This window comes from Psittacula echo, assembly GCF_963264785.1.
Source record: "Psittacula echo genome assembly, chromosome: 3".
Taxonomy (NCBI): domain Eukaryota; kingdom Metazoa; phylum Chordata; class Aves; order Psittaciformes; family Psittacidae; genus Psittacula; species Psittacula echo.
The window spans coordinates 51,171,841-51,198,160 of NC_137736.1; the positions used below are offsets into that span (position 1 = coordinate 51,171,841).

Here is a 26,320-nt window from a genome sequence, read left to right on the forward strand (position 1 = left end):
GATGCATAAAAAGCAGATCTGGTACAGAATAACTTAAACTAACTTCAGCAATCTCTTGACAGGTGCAGACAAATGCCAAGAAACAGTGGTGACGAAAAGAGAATAAACGGAGAATGAGGAATCAATGCAGAACTTCATTAGTTTGTGAAAAATGATGGTGTACACAAGGGGAGACAGGTGGGAGATCTCATGTCTTGTCATTAACGTTGATGAGAGATGGATACCAGTCTCCCTTTAGTGCCTTTGAAAATTCCTCCATGGGTGTCTATGGTTTTTCCTGTAGCCACAGCAAACCACATAATACTAAATATTACAGTACCTGTATGCAAAATTGCATAGAGAAATAATAAATCCTTACAAATAAGTCACATTTCAACATTAATAAAGGGAGGCTGATTGACATAAATGCTAAACTGTATAAAATTCAAAGGACTAAAGCAGGGAGCAGGGGACACTGCATTTTAAAGTGAATTGAAGTGTGCTGTTGCTCCTTTACCTCCAGTCTTGATTCACTTAACTTTTACAAAAATAAATGAAGATGACAAAATTTTTCATTTTAAAATATGACAATTTTTTCCCTCACGAAAATGGTATAATTCAGTAGCATATAAATAGCCATGACTTCAGTAACAAAAACAACTGAGATTACTCATGTACACTCTAGTTTGGAACACAGATCTTTATATCTCTTAAATAGCTTATACATAGACAATGTCTTGCAAGTCTTCACACCTGCGTCAAGAGTTACTCTGAACACTGATGCATCCCACTGGTGCTCCTGGCTCTTTGTCTCTAAGCACCACATCACTTACTCCCACCAATGCTCCAACTGAGCTGTTGGGAATCTCATTAAGGAAACACAGCTTGATGTCTGCAGCTGTTCAGATTTTCTAAACTGCCTTCCTCATTAAATAAGTGCCATCCTGCATATGCTCCCTCTGTCAGAGGCATATTGGGCCATTCTTCATACACATTACATTTTCTCTTCAAACAAAATGAAACACCAAACATAGCCTTTGCGTTAATCTAGAAGGGATTCCTTTGGGGTTACTTTCTTCCTCCTTTACCAGTCTAGTTAAACATGATAGATTCAGGGTCCTGGTTTGCCATTTGAGCCATATGTCTTAATACATCCTTTTTAGTTATGATACCCAGCAGCCTCCTAGAAGAGAAAAGGAAAGGGAAGGTCAACAGTCATCTCATATATCATCCCTTTTTTTTTTTTCCTGTTCAACTGCAGGGACATTTTGTAAAGAGCTTCCATATAGCACTGCCCGTCTCATCCATTCCCCAGTGATTATCTTTTATAAAAAGCATTCTCACCTCATGTATTTTTACACCAGTCATAATCATTAAGTGAAATACTTTGGGTTGTTAACTTTTTCTTATTGGGAACGTGATTGAGTGAGGAGCTACAACTATTGACACTTTGTACAACAAAATAAGTTTCCTTAGGCACAGGCTGCAGAGGACTAACAGCAAAAAAAACCAAGGCACCAGTGCCCTGAGCTAGGGCATGGGGTTTAGTAACACAAGAGCTAAGATAAAGCACAGGCTTACTTTCATAAACTCTCTCTGTCTGGCAGCATAATTCCTTCAAATCTGAGTGATAATTTCTCATTTATGTGAACCTAAATGAATTACATATATATATGTCTGTCAAGAAAAATAAGGCCTGTGGGATGTCTAGCCCCAAGAGTCAAAAATTCCCTAAGCTACAGCATTCAAGGGCTTTCATTTCCAGTCTTTGAAGTTCACAAGGCACTGAATTTTGCAACTATGTAATAGTTATAGTTTTTCCACCTTTCATTTCATGAAAGTGCTAGAACTCAAGATCAAAATTTCCAAATCCAGGTACCCGGAATCAGCACCGACCTGTGTCTTGAAAAAGGCACCTATCTTCTTAATACTGAGGACGCTGCATCGACAGCAACAGCTGATATGCAGTATTTTTGAGTTTTAAAAAAAAAAAAAAAAAAAAAGGCTTTTTGCAGAAGACTGAATTTTAGTGTTCTGCATTTAATAATTATTGCTCTGGTTTTGCTATCCTGTTGTAAAGTTTCTTCTTACTACTAGATCCTGAGATGAGCAATGATCCCAAAATAGCTCAAACCCCACGGGAATAATGGGGTGTTATTTCTGGTGCTCACAGTGCAGCTTTTTACTCTCCTAATTTTATGTTTGCCTTCACTTCTTCAGCTGGTTTTTGTGGACTTTCGGTTTATATGCCTTTCCGGTTTCCATTAAAGAAAGCTGAACAGATTAATTTTCTTCCACTGACATCATTATCACAGTCTTCACAAGCATCTAATCTAGAAATGCGTGTTTAGAAACACACACATTCTTTGCAAACAATGTTACTTGCCAGATCTGCCTCTGTTGAAAACTGAATGATGGTGGAAGCCAGAACAGTTTGTTTTGTATTTATCATTACCTTATCTAAATGACAATACACTAAGGATTTCGGAGAAATAATCATAATGAAACATGACACCCAGCAAGTGCCATTTTGCTTCTGAATCTGACTTCTTTTACTACCCTGGAGAGACACTAGGTGAGTTTCCCTTATTCTTCTAGTCACGAAACAGACAAAATTAAAATAGTCTCGATTGTCTCAAAGGTGCCAATTAATTAGCTACTGTCTATACTTGGCCTTAAACAGGAAAAACAGTGGATTTAGAATCACAGAGTCAGCTAGGTTGGAAAAGACCTTTAAGATCATCAAGTCCAAACTTTATCCCAGTATTGCCAAGTTCACCACTAAACCATGTCACTAAGCACCTCATCTACACAGTTTTTGAACTCTTCCAGGGACAGTAATTCCACCACTTCCCTGGGAGGCCTGTTCCAAACCCTGATTACCGTCTCTGTGAAGAGATTTTTCCTAATATCCAATCTAAACCTGACATTGATGCCATTTCCTCTTGTCCTATCATTTATAACTTGGGAGATAGCCACCTCCTCATTCCATCCTTCTTTCAGGTAGTTGTAGAGAGCAATAAGGTCCCTCCTGAGCCTTCTCTGCTTCAGACTAAAAAACCCCAATTCCCTCAGCTTTTCCTCATAAGTCTTGTGCTAAGAAAATCTCCCCACATTCTCTAAGCATGCTTGACTCAGCATCTACTCACCCACTGCGAGTGACAAGACACTGCCGGAGCCCGAGTTTCCGGAAAATATCTACCACAGTCTCCATTGGTGTGTGGTCAGTGACAGTGAAAGGGCTCAGGTTGAGAATACGCCGCAGCTTCAGTGGATGGGGACTGTTGGGTGGCAGCTCGGGGGGGTCTTCAGTGAAGTACACAATGGAGTTGCTCACTACCCCATCCTGACGCTGCCTGGCATTCTCTGTACAATAGAAAGTTCAAGGCAGAGAGTGAGTTAGGTTTGATAACAAAACAAAAAAATACCCTCCTTTGGAAACCTTTGGAAAGCAAAGGTAGTAGATGCTTTTTGTCTTTAATGTATTGAGATCCCAGAAGTTCAGGTTACTCAGCAAACTTGAGTTTCCCTGAGACATTGTACCCTTGAAGCAATCATGAGTGATATTTTTACAAACACATATTTTTTCTTGGTTAGGATAATATTTTTCTGAATAAATATGCAGCTCATTGCATTCACAAACATCACTAATTCAGTTTCTGTCAAACTCAAATGATTATAATGTCATTTCCTCCATTGTGAGAATCACAACGGAAGCTTCTATTATATGCCGGGAGGAATGGAGTCAGCAGCTGTGTATGGTCCCAGCTGGCTTGGAGCAGTATGTTTGTTCCCAGACATTCTCAGTGGAGTTGGGAAAATCTGGGCATGGTGAATGGATTTATGAACACAAAGCTAAGGAAAGACCAATTCACATCCCAGGGATGTGGGTTGGTGTGGGTGTTGTTCTAGACCAGCAAATCTCTCTGGCATGCCGGGGCCGATTTTATGGGTTTGTACTTAATTCCTGAAGTAGTGTTTGCATATCTACATTTTAATAGGGCAGAAAAAAATAGCATCTTACTTAAAAGAAAATAGTAAAGGCAGGAGCAATACATACCAACAAATGACTCTGATACATTTTTTCCTCAATGGTACATATTTGACAACTTTCGAAAGTTCAAAAGCTACCACTCATACTTTGATCAAGGTGTGAAGTGAAATTCACACTACATCTGGACTTTACATCAACAATATAAGCCTTTTAGTTAAAAGTATGCTCCAAGAAGAATTCTTAGCATCGAAGGAGTTTATTTTCTTTGTATTTTTTACCTGATTTCTACTTGATACAACAGGGCACAAAAAATATATGAGATGGATTTCCAAATGATAGACAAATTCCCTGTCCCCCAAATAAGCATATTGTGTTTGGCTCTAAGGGTTTAACTCTGCCTTTTTTTTCCATTTCTTTTTTTTTTTTTTTTTAAATAAATTCTTGGAAATGGTTAGAAGAATTATCTTTGATTAATATACGTTGCTCCTGTTCTTGAGAGGTACAGCAAATCAGATGTACTCAAACCGTGTGTATATATTCTTGGAGAGCATTGCCATCAATCAAAGTGCAGAAACTTGCTCCTGTGACTTGTAATGTGTAGACAGTAATGGTTTCCAACATGTTCCAGCTGCATTTTTTTCCCTTTATTGATCATTGTCTTGTAATATTTCTGGAACTGGATCAGTGCTGGCTCAAGCCTAATATCAGTACAGTATATGATTTTCAACCTTTTCACCCTACATATTACAAGGCCTATTGCAATTTATAGGAATGATGCTAACTTTGTCTCATCTTGTTTTGCTTCATACATCTAATTTCAAGTGTGAATATGCCTGCATAACTCTTTGATATATGATCTGTGCTAAGAGGTAACATTAATCAAACTGAAGGTAACTCCCGCCCTTTGATAAAAAACCTTGACAGCTCGGTATTTCCTTTCCAAAGCTGCACCCAAAGCAATAGGCCCAAGCATTTCAGTTACCACATTGCTGTTCCCAAGGCAGCAATGACCCTGGACAACAGTGATTAGCCAAAGCCATGACTTCACTCTTCAAAGTCAAACATCTCTCAGGAGAAATCTGAATGATGTAGTACTATCGAGCAGATTCTGTGGCATCAGAAAAATGGTGGACTTTGTATGCAGTCTCACAGGATGGGCGAGTTAGGGTAAAGGTAAAAGGGAAGAACAGATCATTTTTGCAGTCAGCAGGTAAGAAAAACAGACATAGCTTAATAGAAAGGCAAAGAAAATGGATGATGATGTCTGTTTTTACAAAGTAATCTATGCAGAAGGCTTTTGTCATAGCTAGACAGTGAATTAGTTCTCCCAAATGCAAAACGGCCTCTCATACTCAGGAGTTCACAGTTCACAGCCTATATTAACTACATCGCTCTCTCAACTCCACAATGGGAAATGTACATTGTACAGGCAACCTGGCTTGTGTCCAAGACTCTGACTTTTCTACAATGCCTCTGAAGCTGGCCAAATTTAAGAGCAGTTCTACAGGGTCAAATACACACCTTCGTAAGACTGTAAAGTAGGTGCCATCTTAAATGTAGATGCCTATTCTCAGAGGGTGACTTTGCCGACCTGACCTGCATACCTGCTCAACAAAGACCAGTGGAAGGACACAGTCCTCCTTAAGATGTTTCTGAGCAATCGGAAGTGGCATTGCTATTCACTTTACAGGGACCAGATGCATTTCGAGAGCATGCTTACCCCTCCACCCAGTACGAAAAAAATTACATAGGGGTAAATCATGAGGCAGAGCAGTGTTTGAACCAGCTTTTGATGTGAGACTCAATAGCTGTTGCCTTCATCCAAGAAGTCAGTTGTGTGAAGGAAATGGAGTACGTCTGCAGAGTATTCCCTGGGCCACCACACTGCTGATGCACAATGTATTGGGCCAGAGAAAGAAGCTGAAGCTTCTTGGCTGAAAGCACATCTCCATGTAGTGTCATGCGTTGTCATTCTAGTTCAAACTGAGAAGGCATTTTGCAGGCATAATGCACTGAAAGAAGCAATAGTGTTGTGGGCTTTTCGGAAGATCTCATTCCCTGGCTACAGTGCTGCACAAAAGGGGCTCCTACTGTTCACAGACATCCCTCCAATATCTCTGGATGCTGTCAGGCTGAGCAGGAGATAAGAACCTGAGCAGGAGATAAGAACCTGAACAGGAAATAAGAACATGAACATAAAAAATGCTTTCCCATATGTGATGTTTACCTCTTCGTAAGTAATTTTTAGTTTATGAAGACCTAGTGTATGGCTCCACGAACACAACTATGAAGCAGGCTGAGATGAAGGTCTGCAACACATTAGCTAGTCTGTGGCAATGAGCAGCAACGACTTCTGCAATAAATGCAAAGCAACTTTGGCCTTCAAGTGAGAGAGGATTAGCTATCAAAAAGTTGTTAGCCTGGTACAGAACTATTATTTTGCCCTGCCCTGTACTGAAACCATGTACTATGTCTTTTGGGAAAGTGAAACCAAATCCAGATTTTAAGTCACAAAGACACAAACCATACTGGAAAGATTAACTGTTTATCACAGAGTCAGCACAGAATGACATCAGGAGCTGTCATATTCAACCAAAGAGAAAAAGGGTCACCAAAGGTCCCTGACAGCTGGGGATTTTAAGAAAACTAATGTATGCAGAGAAGGTTTTGATTTTTAAGTCTCAGTTCTGCCTTAGATCTTATGAATGTTCTTAATTAGAGCTGATCAGGAAACAGTACCTTGTCCTCTGGAAAATGTGGATGCCAAAGAAACAGTTTTCGAACAGGAAAGTGTTTTGATCTAAAATATTTGCTGAGTTTATTTTTAACTGATTTCATTGTTGTCAGTACATAGCTGGACATTTTCACACATCGCCTAGCAGGCCCATTCAGCCGTGTTGCCATTTATGACCTGAATCAAAAGATTCAGTTGCCCAAACTTCTCCGACTTGCTTCAGACAGCATCTGATCTTTCTGCTTTTAAAGTGAGGGCTCCACATCTTCACTCCACGCAATTTCCCCACCAACATACAGTACACTGATACTCTACTCACTTATTGCAAGAATCAGCTCTCGTCTCTGTGCAAACCCAATAAGTCTCTCTGAGTCTTTCGAAACCACTACTGGAAAGCCATTGTAGTCAGTCTCCTTGATTAGTGTCTCAACATCCTCCACTGTCATGCTGTCCTGTGTCAGAACAGAGAGAGGAGCTTCACCACGCCTTGGTCTCATGACATCGGTTGCTAAGGTTCGGTGGGTGAACTCGTCCTTCACATCCAGAAACGGGTAGCCATTCAGATGAATGTGAGCTTCATAGATCCCTTCTTTCCCAAAGGCGTCTGCCACCCACTTGCTTGTGACAGCTGCGGCCATAAGAGGTACAATATACTCCAGGCCTCCAGTTAGCTCAAACATAATCACCACCAGAGAGACCGTCATTCGAGTAACACCACCTGCCAACAAGGAAAGCAGTCAAGTTTCCCTCAGTGCTCTTGAAGTATACTAAGCAACTCATTTACATTTTTGAGCCTTACACTCACAAAGGCATGAGATTATTCATGCTGAGTACTTTCCCTTATACTTTGTGAAGTATTTTGGGGCTCATTTCACTGAAGAAAGAGAATATTAAATCTACTGCAATTTTCATCAAAAAGATTGAGTGAACTTGCTCAAGCCAAAGATGATAACACTGAAAAGCAAACAATGAATGCTAAAAGAATGAGCTATCAAACTAGAAAGCATGCTAAAAAAAAAATCAGCTATATTGAATACTTGAGAATCTAAAACTGAATCCTGCCGTTAGCCTTCTGAAATCACTCCAAGAATCAGCTGAGTACCATGAGGGGGTCAGGTAGGAGCACTGGGAGCTGGACTTCATATTGATTAACCAATTGCATTGATACTGGAGTGAAAGCTAAGCATTATCTTTGGGCATGACACAGTTACAAAATCCTATGTAAGGATAGTTTAGGGCCACTGCAAGAGCTATGTTACAGCTTAAACCCTAGCTTTTGATACCAGTATAACATACAGTTTGAACTGCATACAACTTGTTCTGAGGCCATCTAGGCATGCAGCTGCAGACAGGCTTGTAGCCGTATTTTTCAGCCTAGTCTTTATGTATTAATTTCATAAGCAAGCTCCTTACTCCTTCAGTTTATAGTAAAGGATAAAAATAATCACATAACTGCAGGCAAGTATGTGTATACCACTGAATTATGAGGTAACATTTCTTTGCCTCTGTTCAAAAGGTAAATGTAATAAATCTACTATTTTTAGGCCTCAAAATACAGCACCATTTTAGATGAGAGAAATCAGAAACAGGTCATTAAAAGATGCTTTTAATCTAGCAGCATACCGGAAAATTAAATTGTTGATTATTTAATGTGATGATCCGGATATGACTTTCATCTGGGGAATGCCTTAAACTTCTGACTCTGAAAAGCTGAGAGCAGATACTAGAGTAAGGAGCATTTAACACTTACTCTGTATCTCTTACTTTAAGCGAGACAGGTCTTGAGCTTAAGAATGAGCAGTGACCATTCTGCTGTATGTCTCACCATACCATTAAGGTCACTGCACCTCGATTTGGAACTTTTAGAAGAGAAAGGGATTGCTGACTAGATGATCAAATGCAATATCAGACCAAAATTTTTGTGCATCATTTGCTTTATGAACATTAAGATCATTTATGGACAAGAGGAAGTGTTTTAGTGGTTTTGACAGTAAGATTCATCCTAGCTATTTAATGTGCCTTCACTGCAGTAGGTGTTCACATCAAAAGGGGTGATCCAGCTTGCCTTTATAATCTCTAGAGGAAAACAGGCTTTTTTGATGCCAAAAAATCTTTTCATCTGCTAATTTGCCTGGTTTTAGATGTCTATTGCCAGATAATACTGATCATTCCAGTATCTCATTTTTCTGTTTTGCCTATGAAAGTTATCAACACAGCTAGCTCAGATGCTGATGTCTACATTACAGACATTAAATTCAGACAAGCAAATCCCACCTTTCCTTTCTTCCTCTATAACTGACTGCACAAGTGATCCTGCTTTTCAAATATGAGACTCCAAGACTGAAATTTTTCTAGCTTTTCCCTGAATATATCTTCCATTTCAAATCTACTCAATAATATTAATCATGTCTTGTACTTCCCCACTATAATTTCATCATCTAATGATTGTGTCAACAGCAACAAAAAGAGGAGGTAAAACATGCAAGTACAGAAGGGGAAAAGTATGATCAGGCAAAAACATGTTCAGATGATATGCTTGTAACATTCCTGTTGCATCTAAGACTAGAAATTTGATATGTCAGGTATTATCCAATGATCTTGCTTTAATAGTTAACAGATCATTCCTGTTATATTCAATAAATCCCACTGATTGGATGCAAACAGATATTGGCCTATGGTCAAAACTAAACCAGGATATAGCCCAGTTGACCATATATGACACACAGCCAAAATAAGACCCATAATTTTTACTTCTGTGTAGCTTAAAGTTTGGCCAGAACTGGGAATTTTGTTTCTTGCACTGAGAGGCACAGTCTAAACATGGAAGTAGCTCTAGTCCAGCTACAGTGGATTTCACTACATAAAAAGAGCAAAAACAAAACAAAAAAACACCTCCAAACCGAATCAAACAAACAAAAGAGCAAAAATACTCTTCCTTGAAAACCTGTCACCTAACTTCAATTTTTTTCTTTATTTCTGTGTGGTTTTTTGGCAGGAGTCTTTTTTACAAAGAGTAGGCATTGGTGACTACAAGCCTCTGTTATTAACTGCCTGGCAGATCCCTAGATAGACCACTCTAGAGAAAGTTGCCCATGCTTTAGCCGATCACATCTTGATTTCAACCTCTATTACATGCAGAAATGCCAGCATAGCACCTAACACAGACACAAAGCCCTCATAAACAATTTGTAGGTCTCCAAACATCAGTGTTATTCATGCACGAACCAATGATCAGCAGGTACTGTACCCAAGCAAGCTGCGGCTCCCACCATAGCATAAAGTCCTGGTGTGACACAGTCTGCCCCAGGTCTGCACCAGTTCCTGAATATGATCCAGTCATGATGGTGATACGCCAGCTGCTCTACTCCGATCCCAACCATCCTGCCAGCCATGGCTCCAACAGCCATGCTGGGAATGAAAAGGCCTGAAGGGATCTTGAATAAAACACAGACACATAAACACCTAGACAAAAATGACTAGTAATTTACTTGTTGATCGAACAATTAACAATTAGTGGTAAGAGAACACATTTCCTTATTAAATGTTAGCTCAGAAAGCCATAACCTTATAGCAGCCTACAGTGATGTTTCCTGCCGTCCAAGACTGGTTTCTGCAGTGACTAAGTTTGTATGGCTACATGTGTATTAACAGCTTTATAAAATACTAATGCTTTTTTTTATGTAATTTTGAATCCTACCTGCCTCATTACAGTGAATTTGATAGCTAAACGGTGTTTCTGAGTACTAGTCTGCTTTTAAAGCCAAGATGCTCTTGGTTTTGCCTTTGTTGCTTTCTTAGCAGGAAGATGGGAGCTGCTGATGGTTCTGTCATGGGCTTGAGAATTAGCTTAACTGAAAATCACATTTTGGTTTCACCCCCTCTACCACACGGAGTACTTTATAGTTTCATTGCTACTCTTTCAGGCTAAATCAGACCAGATTTTAAATTAAGTGTCAAACGCAGAATAAAAATTCACAGAAAGGACGCTGATAGCCCAGAGGCAGCTATTTCTTCATCTCAGTTTGTTATATATTTTCCAGGAAGCTCTATGAATCATTAAGTTGCTGTGGCAAGGGCTTGCATGGAGTTTTTATTGTTTTTAGAGTTGAAAGGTGGTTATATCTTTTTAATTCTGAAAATATGCCTTGAGCTTCCTCGAGAATTAAACTAAACTTCAGCAAGGCGCAGAGGCCTTAGGGCTGATAACAGCAAGCGCTATCTCCCCCACTGTATAGTGTTAATTTGGCTAACACAGTTGGATCGAGTCTTCTGCATTTGGTGGGTAAAGATATTTAGTCTGTTCTTTTGCACAGTAACTGAAACTGTCAATTGCTTCTAACAAATGTTAAATATATAGAGTAAATAAAGAATCGTATATTAAATAAAGAACCAAACTCAGAAGCTTTTAAACAAACGAACAAGCAAACCAACTGATTGCCAGACATAATCAGTTTCTGCAGTGAAGGGCATCTCATTCCAAGTCCTTCTCCAGAAATATTATATCTATCTGCAACATCCAAGTTCTCTTAAGCTCCTACTTGTTCTCCCTGCTCAAGAAATCAGCAGGACTTACTTAGTCACTGGTCCTGAGTGACCTTCTACCATTCAGTAGTTCTCATCTTCAGATGGAGAAACACAAAAGAAAAGCAAAACTCCAACAATTTCCTATTATATTTCAACTAAAAAACCTTCTAAAAGATGGATCCTCAGTTCAAGCACAGTGTTTAAGAGAAAGATGAGATGCTTTAGCTTTGAGTGTGATATAAACTACAGTGTACAACTTAGAGAAACTTCCCATTGTCTGCTGCAATCAGATCAAGAACTAAATACACAGATAATGGGAACCACAGGCAGATATGTGTTTTATATAGATTCTAGAATTCAGACATACAAAACTCGCCACTAACAGTTTTGTATATACTGAAACCTTGAATAAATTGTTCTTGGATCTTTTATCACCCATTTATGGGGGGTGGACAAGGAAAAGGTTGCAGACTCAGAACAATGAAATCATACATCCATAAGTCCTGCCACTCATTCCTTCTTTTTTCCAAGCTACAGTGTTTTAAAAGATTAAAAAATAGAGCTTTTCAGCTACTTTTATATTTTTTTGAGATTTTAAATGTGTAAATCAGTAAATTTAAAGCTATCATTTCCCCAAGCATAGCTACCTTGAGGCACATTAGCACATTAATTCAACAAGACAAACAGCAGTGTAAATAACCGATATCCCCAAGAGAACTGAAAGACTACTGCAGTGGGAATCATTTTGAATTTGCCTATTGGCAACAATGGATTTAAATTCCCACCCAGATTTCTGTTTCACTTAATAAAACTGCAGATGACTAGAAAGTCAAAAAGCGGGGCTCATCCCTCTGCTGCAACAGGGGCCCATAAAGCAAGGTACTGGCAGGCAGGTGAACCAGCAGATATCTCATCAACACCTGCATGGCTACATGTAGGTCAGAGGCGCATAAGCCCTGCCAGATAGACCACAACTGCTGATGGCAACACATCTGTGCCTTGTGCTCATGACAGCTTCTGTGCCTGTCCCCAGTTTACCTTCATGCCGAAAGTGAATATTGTGATAACAATTTTAAACACCAAGGCCAAGGCGAGCTGCCACATGGCAGTGTAGACTCCAGGGCCAGCAGGTCTGTCAGGAATGTCATCCACTGGCCGGGTCATGTTTGGGTCATTGATGTAGTCGCAGAGCTGGGAGGACTCCAGTGCACCGCAGTCATTGAAGAGCTCCGAGATCAGCTCACTGGTGCTCCTCCGCGTGTAGGGGTTGGGATAGGCGATGATGGCAGTGATAGCCGTTATCACTATGACCTCCAGGACTGGGTATTTCCCAAGTCTGGTGGTCTTTCGCCTCCTGCACCAGGCAATGTTGCATCGGATAAAGAGGGTCCCCCAAAGGCCGCCGAAGACACCAAGCAAGATGAAGGGGAAGAGCTCAGCCATGTACCAGGGGGTGTGGTACTCCACGTAGAACAAGACCAGCCGACTGTTTCCAAAAGGATTGATGGACCTCAGTGTGAAGGCAGCCACGAGAGCAGCAAAAAATGACCTCCAGAGAGTTTTCAGAGGAAAGTAGTAACTGACCTAAAACCAAGCAGAGACCGTAAACACTTCATGAGTGTGACAGAGAATGTTTGCTTTAATTACCATCACCATGTGTTTCATCTGTGGCTCTACATCTGACTTTACTGGAAGCACTAGTCCTTACCACAGCCAGAATGTTTTCACAAAGGTATGAGAAAAAGCATTTCTAGATTTCAGATAGGGAGCAGCAATCAGTTAAAAATCAATAAACCAATATCCAAAGTTGCTGGCTAGAGATGGTAAGAAGGATGCTTGACAGCTCAGCCCATGTGGCAACTAAAGAAACCTTAGCACAGGGATACATCTCCAAATTGATTCATTTCATTTGTTTCCAGAAAGCCAATGCTGCTGCTCTACTCAAATTAGGCTAGAATATCTGGTTATTTCTTACTACTAGAAATCAAAGATAATTTTTGCTTCAGAAGAAAAATGAACACATAAACTTATGAAAAATAAAGAGGAGTCTTAGAGAAAGGTATCAAATGAAAATATATTTATTGAAACAAGCAAACTGCCAGGTCTCACCTCTTCCAGACTGAAAAGCACACCTCCAATTGGAGCACCAAAGGCAACAGAAACTCCTGCGGCGGCTGCAGCCGAAAGCACCTACAAGGCAAATATTTGCATACAAGGTATGAGTCCTTTGAAGCACGGAGTATTTGGAGAGGGAAATTAGAGATGATGGAAGTCAACCTCACCTCTCTTCTTTTTCCTTCATTCTTGCTGTACTTTGAGAAAAGGCTGCTGAAGAAGTTTCCGCAACAACAGGCCACGTGGACTAACGGCCCCTCTTTCCCAAGGCTGAGGCCTGAAGATACCACCAGAACCAAGGTGACTGTTTTGATTAAAAGTGTCCACTTTCCCAGGTAGCCCCTAATAATGAACCCACTCAAGATGGTTTTTATCTGGAAAGCAGGAAGAACATGTTGAAGAGCTTAAGAAACCTTTTCTACTCTGAACTTGCAAATGGAGTTAAAATTCCAGTGGAGTTAAAATAAAGAAATTGCAGACTGCTTGAAAAGAGACAGGGAGAAAAAGTAACTGTAGGTAGGGCAACTTTCCCACAGCGATACTTGAGCAGGGGTTAAGCAGACCACACTTTTACTCTTGTTACGGGTGGTCCTCCACTTTGGTAAGGAGTCTCGCAGAGATCAATAGAAATATGAAACTCTTAAGTATCTCCTTGGCTTATAGATCAGAGTTAAACTAGACTCAACTTTAACAAAGCCGAAAAAGAAGCAAATAAACAACCACAGACTTTTCCCAGTTAAAACGAGAGAAAAAAAAAGGTCTTGGTATTTGGAATGGTCATGACATAAAAGCGTGCAAGTGTTATGAAATGAGAAAGTCCAGGAGATCTTATTTTTACAGATTTCTTCTTAATTTTGCATATGAGTGGCTAGAATACAGCACAATGTACATGCATGACACACATGCATAACACACAGGCTGGGATTTGGGCTTGGACTGTAGCCCTGGAAACAGGCTGAATCTGAGCATCACCTCACATGAGATATTTATCACTTAGAAACTAGATTTACAGTTAACCTTGAAAACTTTTTAAAACCACTTTTTAAAACCACTTATATATCAATAATATATATATCAAATATGTAACAAACACACATATATGACTAATTTGAAACATGTAAATTATTTAAATATTTGAAATTATTGGGGAGGGGGTGTCCTAATCGACTATGAAATATTTGAATGCTTCTCCTAGAGATGAAAAAAAAAATATGCCAAGGTTTCTAAAATTTGGGCTGTTGATTCTATCTGCCAGATTCTTACTAATCCCAGTGATCCTATAGCACTTCTAACAGAAGACTTCTCTGATTGAAAAAATCTTGAGTAGTTATGCTGCTTGAATTACAGGATTCCTCATTTTAACAGCTTAAATATGGGCTGACACTCAGTATGTAAAATATTGAAAAGCAAGTAAGATTTTTGGCTGCCATAATGCTGGCACAACAGCATAACATTGTCTACAAGGACACAATTTGCAGAAGATGAAAGCCAGACGCTTTTCAGGCATCCCAAATGATTGGCATCTTGCATCTTCAGCAGCTTAGGAAGCCTTAGCTTTGTAGCCTCCCTTTTCATTTTATTTTGGTTTTGTTTAAAGCCTAGACTAGAAAATGACTGAGTTTGTAACTGGCCCAAGTAATTTAACCCAAAGAAAATTCTGTAGAATCTTACAGTGAGTATGTGTCTCAGCCACAAAAATTTGGAGTCCATAAAGTGATGACTGGGAGCTGCTGATCCGTAACTCAGGCTCTGGCAGTGAAGTATGATGTGCATTAACCTGCCACAGTGGCATTTGAACATTTTCTACCATGAAGAATTTCTATAAGCACCATAAAAGCATGCTAGAGGAATGAAGGCAGATGAGACGGAAAGACAATCTTCTTGTTCCTATACTATCTCACAGGACAGTTCTGGAATGGGAAAAGGTGGCAAATTATTATTTCTTTGTTTTGTTTGGTATTTGGATATCCACCCACAAAGAGAAACTCACCTCTGGGATTCCAGAGCCACAAGCATAGGGAGCAAACACTCTGACCAGGGAGACTGCCAGGAAAGCAAAACATAGAGCCCATATAATGTATAGAAAATAGTTTAGAATGTAAGCACTTGCACCCTAGAAAAATAACAGTAACAAACATTGTTAGACAAATGCAGGTTGGTAAAACTCACGCTTCTACTAGGGATTATGATGGCAAGGAACCTGGTCTTTTCATTTACATGATAGCTGTTGCTTTTCCTCAGGAAAAAGAAATGACTTCATACAGTCCAACAATTTTATCACTCATGGAAAGGAGCAGCATTCTAATATATACCTACCCCTGTCCATACAGTCTGTTTGCAAGGGACCCAAATATCTTAAAAGTATCTTTCCAGGACTTAAAAATTAAGCCAACCACAAAAAGTTGCAAAATGTCAAACAAATGTGTCATAAGGGCAAAAATAATTGGTGATAAAAAAAGCACCTAATGATGCAAGATGCTGTGTTCATCCCATGGTGGGTGACAGGGATACATCTTTTTCTGAGGGCTGGTATCAAAAGGTTACCTCTCCATGCAGATGCTGATCTCCTAAAACGACACCCCTGTGTATATCAGCAGCCAGTTCAGTTCACAAATGGTAAGGGTAAAACCATAAATAAATCCTTTCCTTCTACATGATGCTGTCTAAGATAGGGTTGAAAAACATTTACAAACACAATAGCTTGGCAGATCCCATTCAGACACATCTCAGTCATTTTTGCCCTGATATTTTAAAAGCATTCTAGTCAATAATAAAACCTATTTTCAAACTGAATAGCTTTACTTCACTGACAGAATGGAAATGCCAATAATCATTAGCAACAGTTGACCGTGCAGTGCCATAGTGAAGGCATAGTCAATAGTGACCTTCAAGCTTTCTACCTGTCTCCAGTGGCCAAGTCAAAACCGTTGTTAAAATCTGGCTTAGAACCCCTCCCTATTCACAAGCATAATTTTTTAGATTAATTTCAAGCACTTTACCTACACATACAAGATAGAATCTAGTCAGAGGCATCAAACTGATACACATTAAGCCTTTTTAAGGAGATTAAGCCTTCAAACAATCTCCTCTAGCAACATGACACTACAGAATAAAAACCAAGATGAACTTCAGTGCATGAATTGGTATGAATCCTTCACCTTTAAGTGAACTCTTCCTACCGGATGCAATCCCAGCTGCTCGAGAACATGGGGGCCCCTATCTTTGCTCTGCAGGACAGCAGCCTGGATATCAACATTATGATAAATCAAGCAGGAAAACAGGCATTACTCAGTTGTATCGTGTCTTCAGTTAACAGAGCTGGCAAAACCCAGTTCCCAGTCATAAAAAATCTAGAGCTGAGAAGACTCCCTGTTTGCAAAATTGCAAGGAATCAACTTTAACATGGATGCTTGCTAGCCTCATTTTCCAGGTCTCTGTCCATGTGAAAAGGCAGTAAGGGAACCATTGCCCTTATCCTTATGGATTTATTTGGAAGAACGACAATTTGTTAAGGTCCTCTTGTGCTTGCTGAAGCAGGCTTTGCTGATAACAGCAGAATAACAGCAGCAATACAATGCCATCCTCCAATGCCCTGAGACTGAGCAGTCATGGATCCCATGCTTACAGTGATTGACATCTGTCTGTAGTAACCATGGATCTTTGTTGCTACAGCTGAAGACAGTCTTGTCTTCATGAATGTCTTCTCCTAGTGCTTTCAATTACAAACAGCTATGACAATATTTACTCTTCCTGTAGAGAAAATTCTGGACATGTTGCCCCAGGGCAAAATTCTCCTGTCAGTGTGAACTGGAGTAACTCCAAAGACCAACGCCGTTACAAGAATTTGGTCCTACAACGTTGAGTGAAAGCTGTAGTTTTGTTTCTAAATTCACTGGACTCAAATTAACTTTGTTTCTTTTTACTATTTCTTCTTTCACATCTGACAAATACTACATCAATGTATTACTGCAGTCACGTATACACCTAGCACACTCTGGCAGGACCCCACAAGAGTCTATATCGTGAGTTCAGTCTTATCCACTGGGACAAATCTCATTGTTACATTTTCCAGATATCTGGCATTCTGCAGGTCAAACCGCAGCAGTTTATAATGATTAATAATAATGAAAAAACCCAAACCTTTGGGAAGTGAAGTAATAATAACTCAGTATAGCAAATGGCTCATTTCTCGTTCATTATATGCCATTCGTTACTAAGGCCCTGAATCAGTCTTAGGCATGTACACCGGAATCAGAGACCGAAAAAGCTCACCAGTAAAGATGATCCTGCCAAGACCTTTTCCATTCTGCTAGTGGCTCGAAGGATTTACCCTGGCAACAACAGTACTAAAGCAAGTACGGGAACTGAGAAAAATGTTGTATTTTAGTTTGCAAGACCAAGCAGTATTCCAGATCTGGTGTCAGTCCAGTTCAGGTACAAATGGAACACAACTGAAAACAACCCTCACAAACTCAGAATGCTGAAATAAACCACATCCCTCAGGATGCTATCCAATGTTTGCTTTCTCCAGAGACTCAAATCTCTACTGTAACTCGGCTGGGGAATCTCACAGTTTGCAGACTCCCTCCTGTGGACGTTAGAGCAATGTGTCTTCTCAGGGCCCTCAAGACTGAGAGATTAAAGGCTGCAAAACTGGGAAGTGGATTCAAGGTATAAAGAGGCTTTCTTGTCTTGCAGGTCTCAGCTTCATGATAGGAGATCCAGAAGCCCTGAGATGGGAATCCAGTCTGTTGCTGGATCCTGCATCACAAGACATGGAAGACTTGGGGTCCTTTCCTTTACCCTGGATAGCTGTAAGGCACCAGAAATGTGGTCCTCAATTCTAGTGAAGCTGAGGTTGGGACCTAGCTGAATCTGCAGAAAAGGGGAAGGTCCGGGTCACCAGATACTTGCCAGAGATTTACCTGAAGTGGGTGGCATCTGATGTGTTTTAACACATCCACTCCTCCAGTGAATTTGAGGGTTTGAAACAATCTTGCATCAAAAAAACCCACTTCACCTGCTCTTTGAAAGCAGTTCAGGACCAGAGAGATAAGTACATGATTCACCTACGAACAGTGATTAGGGAAGAAAACTTAGCCTGGTACGTGTCTGATGTGCTATTATGTTTTCCATAATAATTTACATCAAGACTCTGCTTTGGGCTCATTTTATAGGACTAAAAACATTTTTCAAGAGATACCATAGAACATGTCACAATTCTCAGTCAGAACATGCGCACGTTGTTTATCATAGCCATAAGTTGTCAAAATCACATGGAAGAACTGATCTAAATCTTAGTCCTCAGAATGTCAATTTAGTTGGCTATGATGAGAAGACATTTCTGACCAAAGTACCTTTAGGGAAAATGTTCCAAAGCGCTTTTGTCTAAAATGTGCTCCAAATCAGTCCTTCCGTCCACTGCTGTTTTGTAAGCAGTGTTATGCAAATGTCAGGCACAAAGTGAAGCAATATTAGAAAAAAAAAAATAAAATAAAACCCACAAAACAAAACAAACAAAAAAAACAAAACAAAACAGCAAAACAAAACAAATCCAGAAAATTATCCTGAATCTCAGTCAAATTCAGTGCATTTTGACCCCTCCTCAAGTCCTACAGGAATCATGCAAAACTTTTCCAAATCCTAAGACTTTTGCTACCAAACAGAATTTTTACTTTCCATATTTACATTTTTGTTGGGCTTTGCCTGTGATTTCAGTGTAACAGCAATAGACAGCTGTATTATTAATATTTATAGCATTCATTGGGCCATGGCAGCCAAAACCCCACAGATCTTAGAGGCCCGTTTGTTTTGAGAAAGAGCCGAAAACTAAGCCAAGATGAACCCTTATTTTTTTTTCACCATGAGTAGGGCATGAGATGCTCAGTGTGAACACAGTGAAGTTTCACAGTGCCCTCCTAGCTGATATCTTCCCTATAGGCCACAGCATACAACAGTCATGACTGCTGATCTCAAGTAGCAGCCAAAAGCAATAAATTTTCTGCGAGATATGCTCCGTTTTTATATTCCAGCCTTTCGGAGTAACAGCGTGTCAAACACATGCACAGGATTTCCAAATCCCATAACAATTTTAACAGTCTCTTCTTTTTCCCCTTCCCACATATTTTTTGTCCTCTTAAATTACAACATCATTCCCAGCCCTGCAACATTATACCAGGGTAATATTTCTTCACTGTTACAGACACAACCACGCAAACCATCTGCTGATGAAGGCTAGTGCGAACCTAGCAAACCTCTGGCTAAGGGAAGCTTGGCGCTGTGGACTGGCAACGGTGCAGAGATTTTTGCCTGCCATTAAATGGTGGGAATATTCAGGCAGAGTGAGCACTCAACTGCTTTCACTATGGCTTTTCAGAACTATGGAAACTGGGCCATACATATTCACAGACACTGCTAGTACCGTAAACCTAAAGCAGCACTGAATCTCAGTGAGGGTGACAGAACACTGGAACAGGCTGCCCAGGGAGGTTGTGGAGTCTCCTTCTCTGGAGACATTCAAAACCCGCCTGGACACATTCCTGTGTAACCTTATCTAGGTGTTCCTGCTCTGGCAGGGGGATTGGACTAGATGATCTTTTGAGGTCCCTTCCAATCTCTAACATACTGTGATACTGTGATACTGTGAATGAAACATGAATGACAAACTTGTATGGTGATGAAGGTGCCCTCATTCTGCAGCACCAGACTACCTCCATACTAGGGGAAGACCCAAGCCAACTTCTCTGTGTCACCCATTTTTTAATTGCCTGGCTGTAGATTATCTATACCACGGAAGTATATATTTTCTTCTCCTATTACTGACCAAACTGCATTACCAGATATTTTTTCAAAAGCCACATTACATACTTAAGCCAGTTCTCTTCAAAGTCACATTCATCCCACCTCCATGTCATATTAAATTTTTGTTTTGCAGATCTTACACAGCTCCCACTACTACTCACAGCATCTGAATACATAAAAACCATCTGCAATCCCAAACATTTCCTCTTAAATGTATTTGTCAGGGATCACCATTTTTGTCCCACAAAATTGTGTTTAAAAGACAAAAAATGGACAGCAGCTCAGGTCCCCTGGTGATTATAAGTGTTATGAAACACTTTTGGTTCAATACTGATAAAAAGAGAAAGTGATCTTGCAGTTTTCCATCATACACGACACTGGAACAATAGGACCTCTTCCAAGTTAAGCAGATAATGGTTGTGGAAATGTCGTTTTTTACAGTGTGCTTGGTTCATTACTTTGTCTTTCAGAGCAACTCTCTGGAGAGAACATCAGCAAGTAGGAAAAAAGGCATTGCCTGGCCTGCTGTGACAACAACCTAATCAGGTCTCCCATACCTCAGACTGGCTTACAAGAAGTTCAGACCATTTCTGCCACTGGGGACATTTGTCCCTGTCATCGAATGTCGTTTCATTAGACGTCCAGCAGCACTGCTCGTGGCTGTACCAGAAGGCAGACAGGCAGACACCCTCCTTCAGGTCTGTCATCCAATCCACAGCTAAATCTATCACTCCAGCTAATGTGCCTGGCAAAAGAAATGCAGAAAAAGAAACTGTGGCATTAAAAAATATCAAGTTGCAAGGAAAATAAATCTAATTATAACAACAGCAAAAAAACCCCATGATTTGAGGAAGCAGCTGCAATATAAGCATGAACATACCAAAGAACAGAGGGCAATAACATGTGTGCAGAGAAACAGCCAGCTTGTTGTCTGACCTTCAATACTCTCTCATCAACTTCTTATTTTAAATGTTATCATTTTCATGTTGACTGTCAAGTAGAGAAGGTGTAACTGATATAGAGCCTGATCCTGCAGTCTGTCCCAGGTAGGGGTACCATTTGACTGAGATAAGGAGGACTTCATGCAGCATCTCTACATGCATCCTGAGCTGCAGGTCTCAAACCGCTTTCTGTATTTCAGGTATATGGGAGAAAGAGGACACATTTTCCTATAGCCTTACTGCAACATTTTAGAAGGATGATTTCAGGACAGAAACAATATGGATTCCGACTTATGAACTTAACAGAATCGGGCTCCCGATATGTACATTCACTAGCAATCCGAGAATGCAGAATAAAATTACCCTTCAAATCGTCTCTGCAGCCAACAGATTCCTTGCAGATTTTCCCCAGTATATACAGAGCTACAGTGACACCCGGTGGCCACTGGTCACAGACACGGGAAAACTTGACGGGCCCAGACACAAGAAAAGAAAATCCTGTTTTTCTGGGGCATTTTTTCACCAGCGGTAATTCCCATCCCCTGGGATCAGATGTGTCCTCCACAGTCCAGCACAAGCAGGAAGGGGAAGGCTGGGAGCAGCCAGAACACAGAATGGCAGACTTGTGTTTCGTCTCCATGTCCAGAGGTTCTGGAAAGCATTAAGCCACCAACTGATTGAAGAGTCCTTTAGTGTTTTCCACACCCTTCTCATATACAGTGGAAAGTAGAAGTCATCATTATTTTTGAAAGTCATTTTTAATACAATTTCAGGAAACCAGTAATGGATTTGAAAGAATTTACTGAGGCTAAACCACTGAAAAACAATGCTTTGGCAAATGCAAAATGGTTTAATGTTTCCAAACTTTTAGCTTTGTGGCTCCTGCTAAAATGCAATTACATGAAGCAGTGGTGGGGGCTGATCCCCTTTCTCCTAGCAGCTGGGGCACACAGGTGGGTTCAGGAGCCAGTTTATTTGACCCAGAACTAAAGTTTTCTGAGTTTCATTTCTGTGAAGGAGGAAAAGAAAACCACTTCAAATAATTCAGGCACATGTACCCTAGTGTTTGCAGAGGGTTACATATAAGTAGATATTCTCACCCCCTTAAGGATCCTTGTCCCCACACTGACCAGCGACATGACTAGGTAACAGTGAAGTCTTTTTGTTGTATGAGAATACTCTGAAGAATTAAGATATACACTAGACAAGATCACCAAAAAAGGCTGCAGAAGGAAGTAATGATGTCTGTATCAATTATTTTTTTTCATGAAGACCTTGCCTTTCTCTTGCTTACTCACTTCCATTTTCCCAAGTTTCTATGGAAACAATGAACCATATTCTTAGATGATGATAAATCACTCTGTTGCTGGTAATGCCAGTGTGCACAGCTTACTGAGCTTTGCAGTAAGCTCTACATTCCCTTCCAGTTTTCTGAAAGTTTCAGGAAACTGTACAAAGAATCCTCATCCCCTGGACATGAGCACCAAATGCTGTGCCTCTTGCATCTCTCCATGGACCTTTATCATCCTCTGTAGTTGATTCAATCTTCAAAGCTCACATCACACTTAACCAGGTGTCCTGGGCTCAGCAGCAGGAATCATTTTTTCTCCTTCTTTAGTAGCTGGTGCAGTGCTGCGTTTTTGACTTTCAGCCTGGGAACAGCGCTGATAACACCGATGTTTTTAGTTACTGCTCAAATGTTTACCCTGACCAAGGACTTTGTGAGTCTCAGGCTCTGCCAGGGAGGAGGGGAAGAAGGGAGGAAGCAGAGACAGGACACCTGACCCCAACCAGCCAAAGAGGTATTCCATACCACAGCACATCATGCCAGGATGTAGAACTGGGGGCAGTTACCTGGAATGGTTAGTTCACTGCTGGGTAGGGGCTAGGTATCGGTGTCAGTTGGCAGGTGGTATTGTATACTCTTCCCTTGTTATTTCCTTTATCATTATTATTATTGGTGGTAGCAGTAGTGGTTTGTGTTATACCTTAGTTACTGAACTGTTTTTATCTCAACCTGTGGGAGTTGCATTCTTTCAATTCTCCTTCCCATTCCTCCGTGAGTGGGGGGAAGAAAGGGCAGGGGGAGAGTAGACTGCATGGTTCTGATTTACGGCCTGGGCTTAAACCACGACACCAGGCAACTGAGTATTAATGCTTCATAGAGTGCAAAGAAGGTGCAAAGGCAGGCAGGCTTTTGAATGTTTTTCCCCAATAAAGTTAATAAACAGAGTGAGGAACAAGAATTCAGTTCTGTAATATAACAAGCTCACATGCACCCCAGTACCTCTAGGAAACGTACTTAATTTTGCAGCTGATCTAATCCCTTCTGCCAAATGCTTTGGGATCCACATAAGGAGGAAAATGCAACATGCAATTTACTACACATGCTTTACAGAGAAAAAATTAATGAGAGGGGAGGGCCACCATTTACAAGATAATAGTGCAATAGTGAACCTTCACAAGACACATGACCAGGACTAGAGTTTTGAAAGTTCTGAGTCATTGCAACTTTAAGTGAAATTAATGGGAGTTGCAGACTGTTCAGCACCTCAGAAAGTCAAGCCTTTAGTTCATTGTGCTTACCATGGCTGTCTAGACTGCAATAAAGCATAAGTTTAACTCCCTGCTTCTCCCGCTAAAGGAATTGAACTTGTTCCTCCTTCTATGTAACCTGCCCGGAATGAAAAACAACAAAGCACTCCAAAGTTAGGAAATGCTGAACTTCATTTTAGATCTCATTTTAGCCTTTTGCATCTCTCCTTTTCCTTTAGTTTATACTTATCCTTGGCCAATACTTATCCTTTACAATGCCCTAATAAGAGTGTTAAAACTTTGCTTTGAAAACATAGTTTTCCTGCTGCACCTGTGCCAGAAAATAGCATCACCCAAGTAGCACAGCACTGAATTGCAAAGGGGATTTTTTCCACCATCAGCTTCAGAGCATTTCAGCATTAGTATGATAGTACTTTATGTCACACAGTTTAGAAAACACAGACTCTTTTGGTGATCTATATATAGCATATACGTTCAGTTGGCTAGTAATAATTGTTAGGTGGAGGCATGCCCACTGGTCTGCTGGCAGGATGGCCACTGTAGAAACTCAGAATTCCTTACAGATGAAAAATGCCTTAAAAATTTGGCACCCACACCTAAAATTTTTAGGTTCATTTCCCCATAAGTTGCTTTATATTTCTTCAGAAAGCATAAACTTTCTGTCAAAGACTGGCCCAGGTAGCGCTCAGCATCTTTTTCTGGCACATAGTGTGAGCACTTTTCATATGATCTCCACACCAAACAGCATTCATTACTGTTACTGCTCTTTTCCCCTTCCTGAAATGAGCAAGCTCTGGCTCCTAAGACCTCACTTCCAGAAGCTCCTTAGTGCCTTTCCAGCCACTGGACAAGAGTTACACACCATATTCTCCCTCCATGTAGCACCTAAGGGTTCGAGACCCTGTAGGCACATGTCTCCGAAAGAGCCTGGGAGCTAACTGTATCAGACTGCAGCAGCAGCAGTGGGCTCCACTCAAGCTAATTTATGTGTCCACAGTCACTCGTGAAACTTTGGTCTGAGCCTAAATGGCTGCTGCTACATTTTCAATATACTTCGGTGTTACTCAAAACATACAGCTCCCCTTGGAGCAGCAGTAGCTTCTGCCTGTGCAGAAACTGTGCAACTTCACATCATACTTTTACCAAGCAGCATGATACAAGAGCACTCTGACATCACCGAAAAACCGTAAGAAATGGCAGCTGTTTCAGCTTGGTTAGAGAAGTGCAGCTTTCCAAGTTGGAAGATGTGCTAAACTGAGCAGAAGACAGGAGAAGTTTGGGAAATTAATGAATTTGCCATCTGAGTTTAAGCAGGCTGTTAAATGTGTAATGTCTGTCTGGCCTGGAAGCAGATCTGAAACTGAGACTGAAACTGTATTATCCCTTCATACATATATAAAGAAGATAACCCAGTGGATATTGCAATTTACAAAGCTCCCCTTTGAGTGCATACAACCAACATTTTCCCCACATCATAATATCTGCTTGCAGAATTAAAGTAAGTGAAGACAAGAAAAAAATCCTAACAATGAAATTGATTTTGGTGCATCTAAGATTCAGGAAGTCAAAGTAGCCCATCAAGTGTAAAACAATCAGATGCATGTTTCCAAAAGCAATAGAAAAATCCCTCTACTGGTGCATAACATTTTTTCCAAGTCAGCTATCCTCAGAAGACTTTGCAAGTGGGTATTTTTATTAAGAATTATAACTCCATGGGTGCATAGCTGCCTTTTTAGCTTGAAACGTCAGTGGAGAGACACAAGTAAAAAGAGAAGTAGATGGCACTACAGCAAACTTGGCTGAGATGGTTCTGAGCATAACTGTAATGCTAACACACACATACCTGCCAGTAGTCCTATCAGAAGCATTACAACCCATCCTGACCAAGCATCCAGCAAACTCTTGATGAACTCCCATATGGATTCCTTACTTTTGCTTGTAATCTGAAATTAAAACATAGACATGTTGCCAATGCAGGCTAACACTGCTTTATTGGTATAGTGTTTAAAACAAAAAATATTCAGCCTCCTAGAAGGTGTGCACAATTTCTCTACTCAATCATTTTTCAGAGAAGCTCTGGTGATTAACTTGTCAGAAGCCCTTTCCTATTTACAAACTAAAGACATGCCACATCCATACTTTTAAAAGTGCTCCTCAAGTCATACAACGAGGCAGGAAGCAGTAACTTTGTAGAACTGCTTGTTTTTCTTGCCACCAGGACAGCTGTAACCCAGGGGCTGAAACACATCAAGGCCTGACAGCTTTACCTTTCTGTGGCGGTCAGTGTCGCGTGATTTCTCCCGCAGCCAGTCAATGGTGTGGAAATCTTCGTAAGTTCCAACATCAGGGAAAGGCTCATCCAGAAAATCCATCAGGTTGCCAGAACCGTTCATGTCTCCTGCATTGACCATATTAGGGTCTGTATGTAGAGATAAAACCACGTAAGTCAATAAGTTCATGCAGCTTTGCCAGATCTTTCAGAACTAAGTTCTCCAAAATACCTCCACAAACCACAGACTCAAGAGAGCCTGAGTCAGCAGTCCCGGTGGGCACTTACTGAAATACATACATTGCCACTAGAAAAAGTGTTTTGCTGAAGACTACTTCAGTAGCTGAGCAAACTCTAAAAGGCACACACAAAAATTAGAGGATCCGAGTGCAGGAATATCAGCTTTC

At 40.5% G+C, this 26,320-nt stretch overlaps 1 protein-coding gene across 2 annotated transcripts; it reads right to left on the minus strand.

Moving 5' to 3' along the window:
• Window positions 1-1,071: 1,071 nt before the first annotated feature.
• On the minus strand, window positions 1,072-26,058 carry CLCN4 (chloride voltage-gated channel 4; the record flags this gene model as incomplete). 2 transcript variants are annotated; one of them, XM_080613422.1, is made up of 11 exons in its annotated part: window positions 25,912-26,058; window positions 25,488-25,587; window positions 20,705-20,892; window positions 15,337-15,459; window positions 13,514-13,720; window positions 13,341-13,421; window positions 12,270-12,815; window positions 9,955-10,141; window positions 7,027-7,425; window positions 3,129-3,345; window positions 1,072-1,162 (listed from the first exon to the last, which is right to left on the minus strand). In XM_080613422.1, the coding sequence occupies exons 1-11, from the start codon at window positions 26,053-26,055 to the stop codon at window positions 1,072-1,074; spliced, it is 2,283 nt and encodes a 760-aa protein (XP_080469548.1). In that variant the 5' UTR covers window positions 26,056-26,058. The 2 variants fall into 2 exon arrangements, with proteins under 2 accessions (XP_080469548.1, XP_080469549.1); XM_080613423.1 differs by lacking the exon at window positions 13,341-13,421 and having other exon boundaries at window positions 25,912-26,001.
• Between the last annotated feature and the right edge of the window lie 262 nt (window positions 26,059-26,320).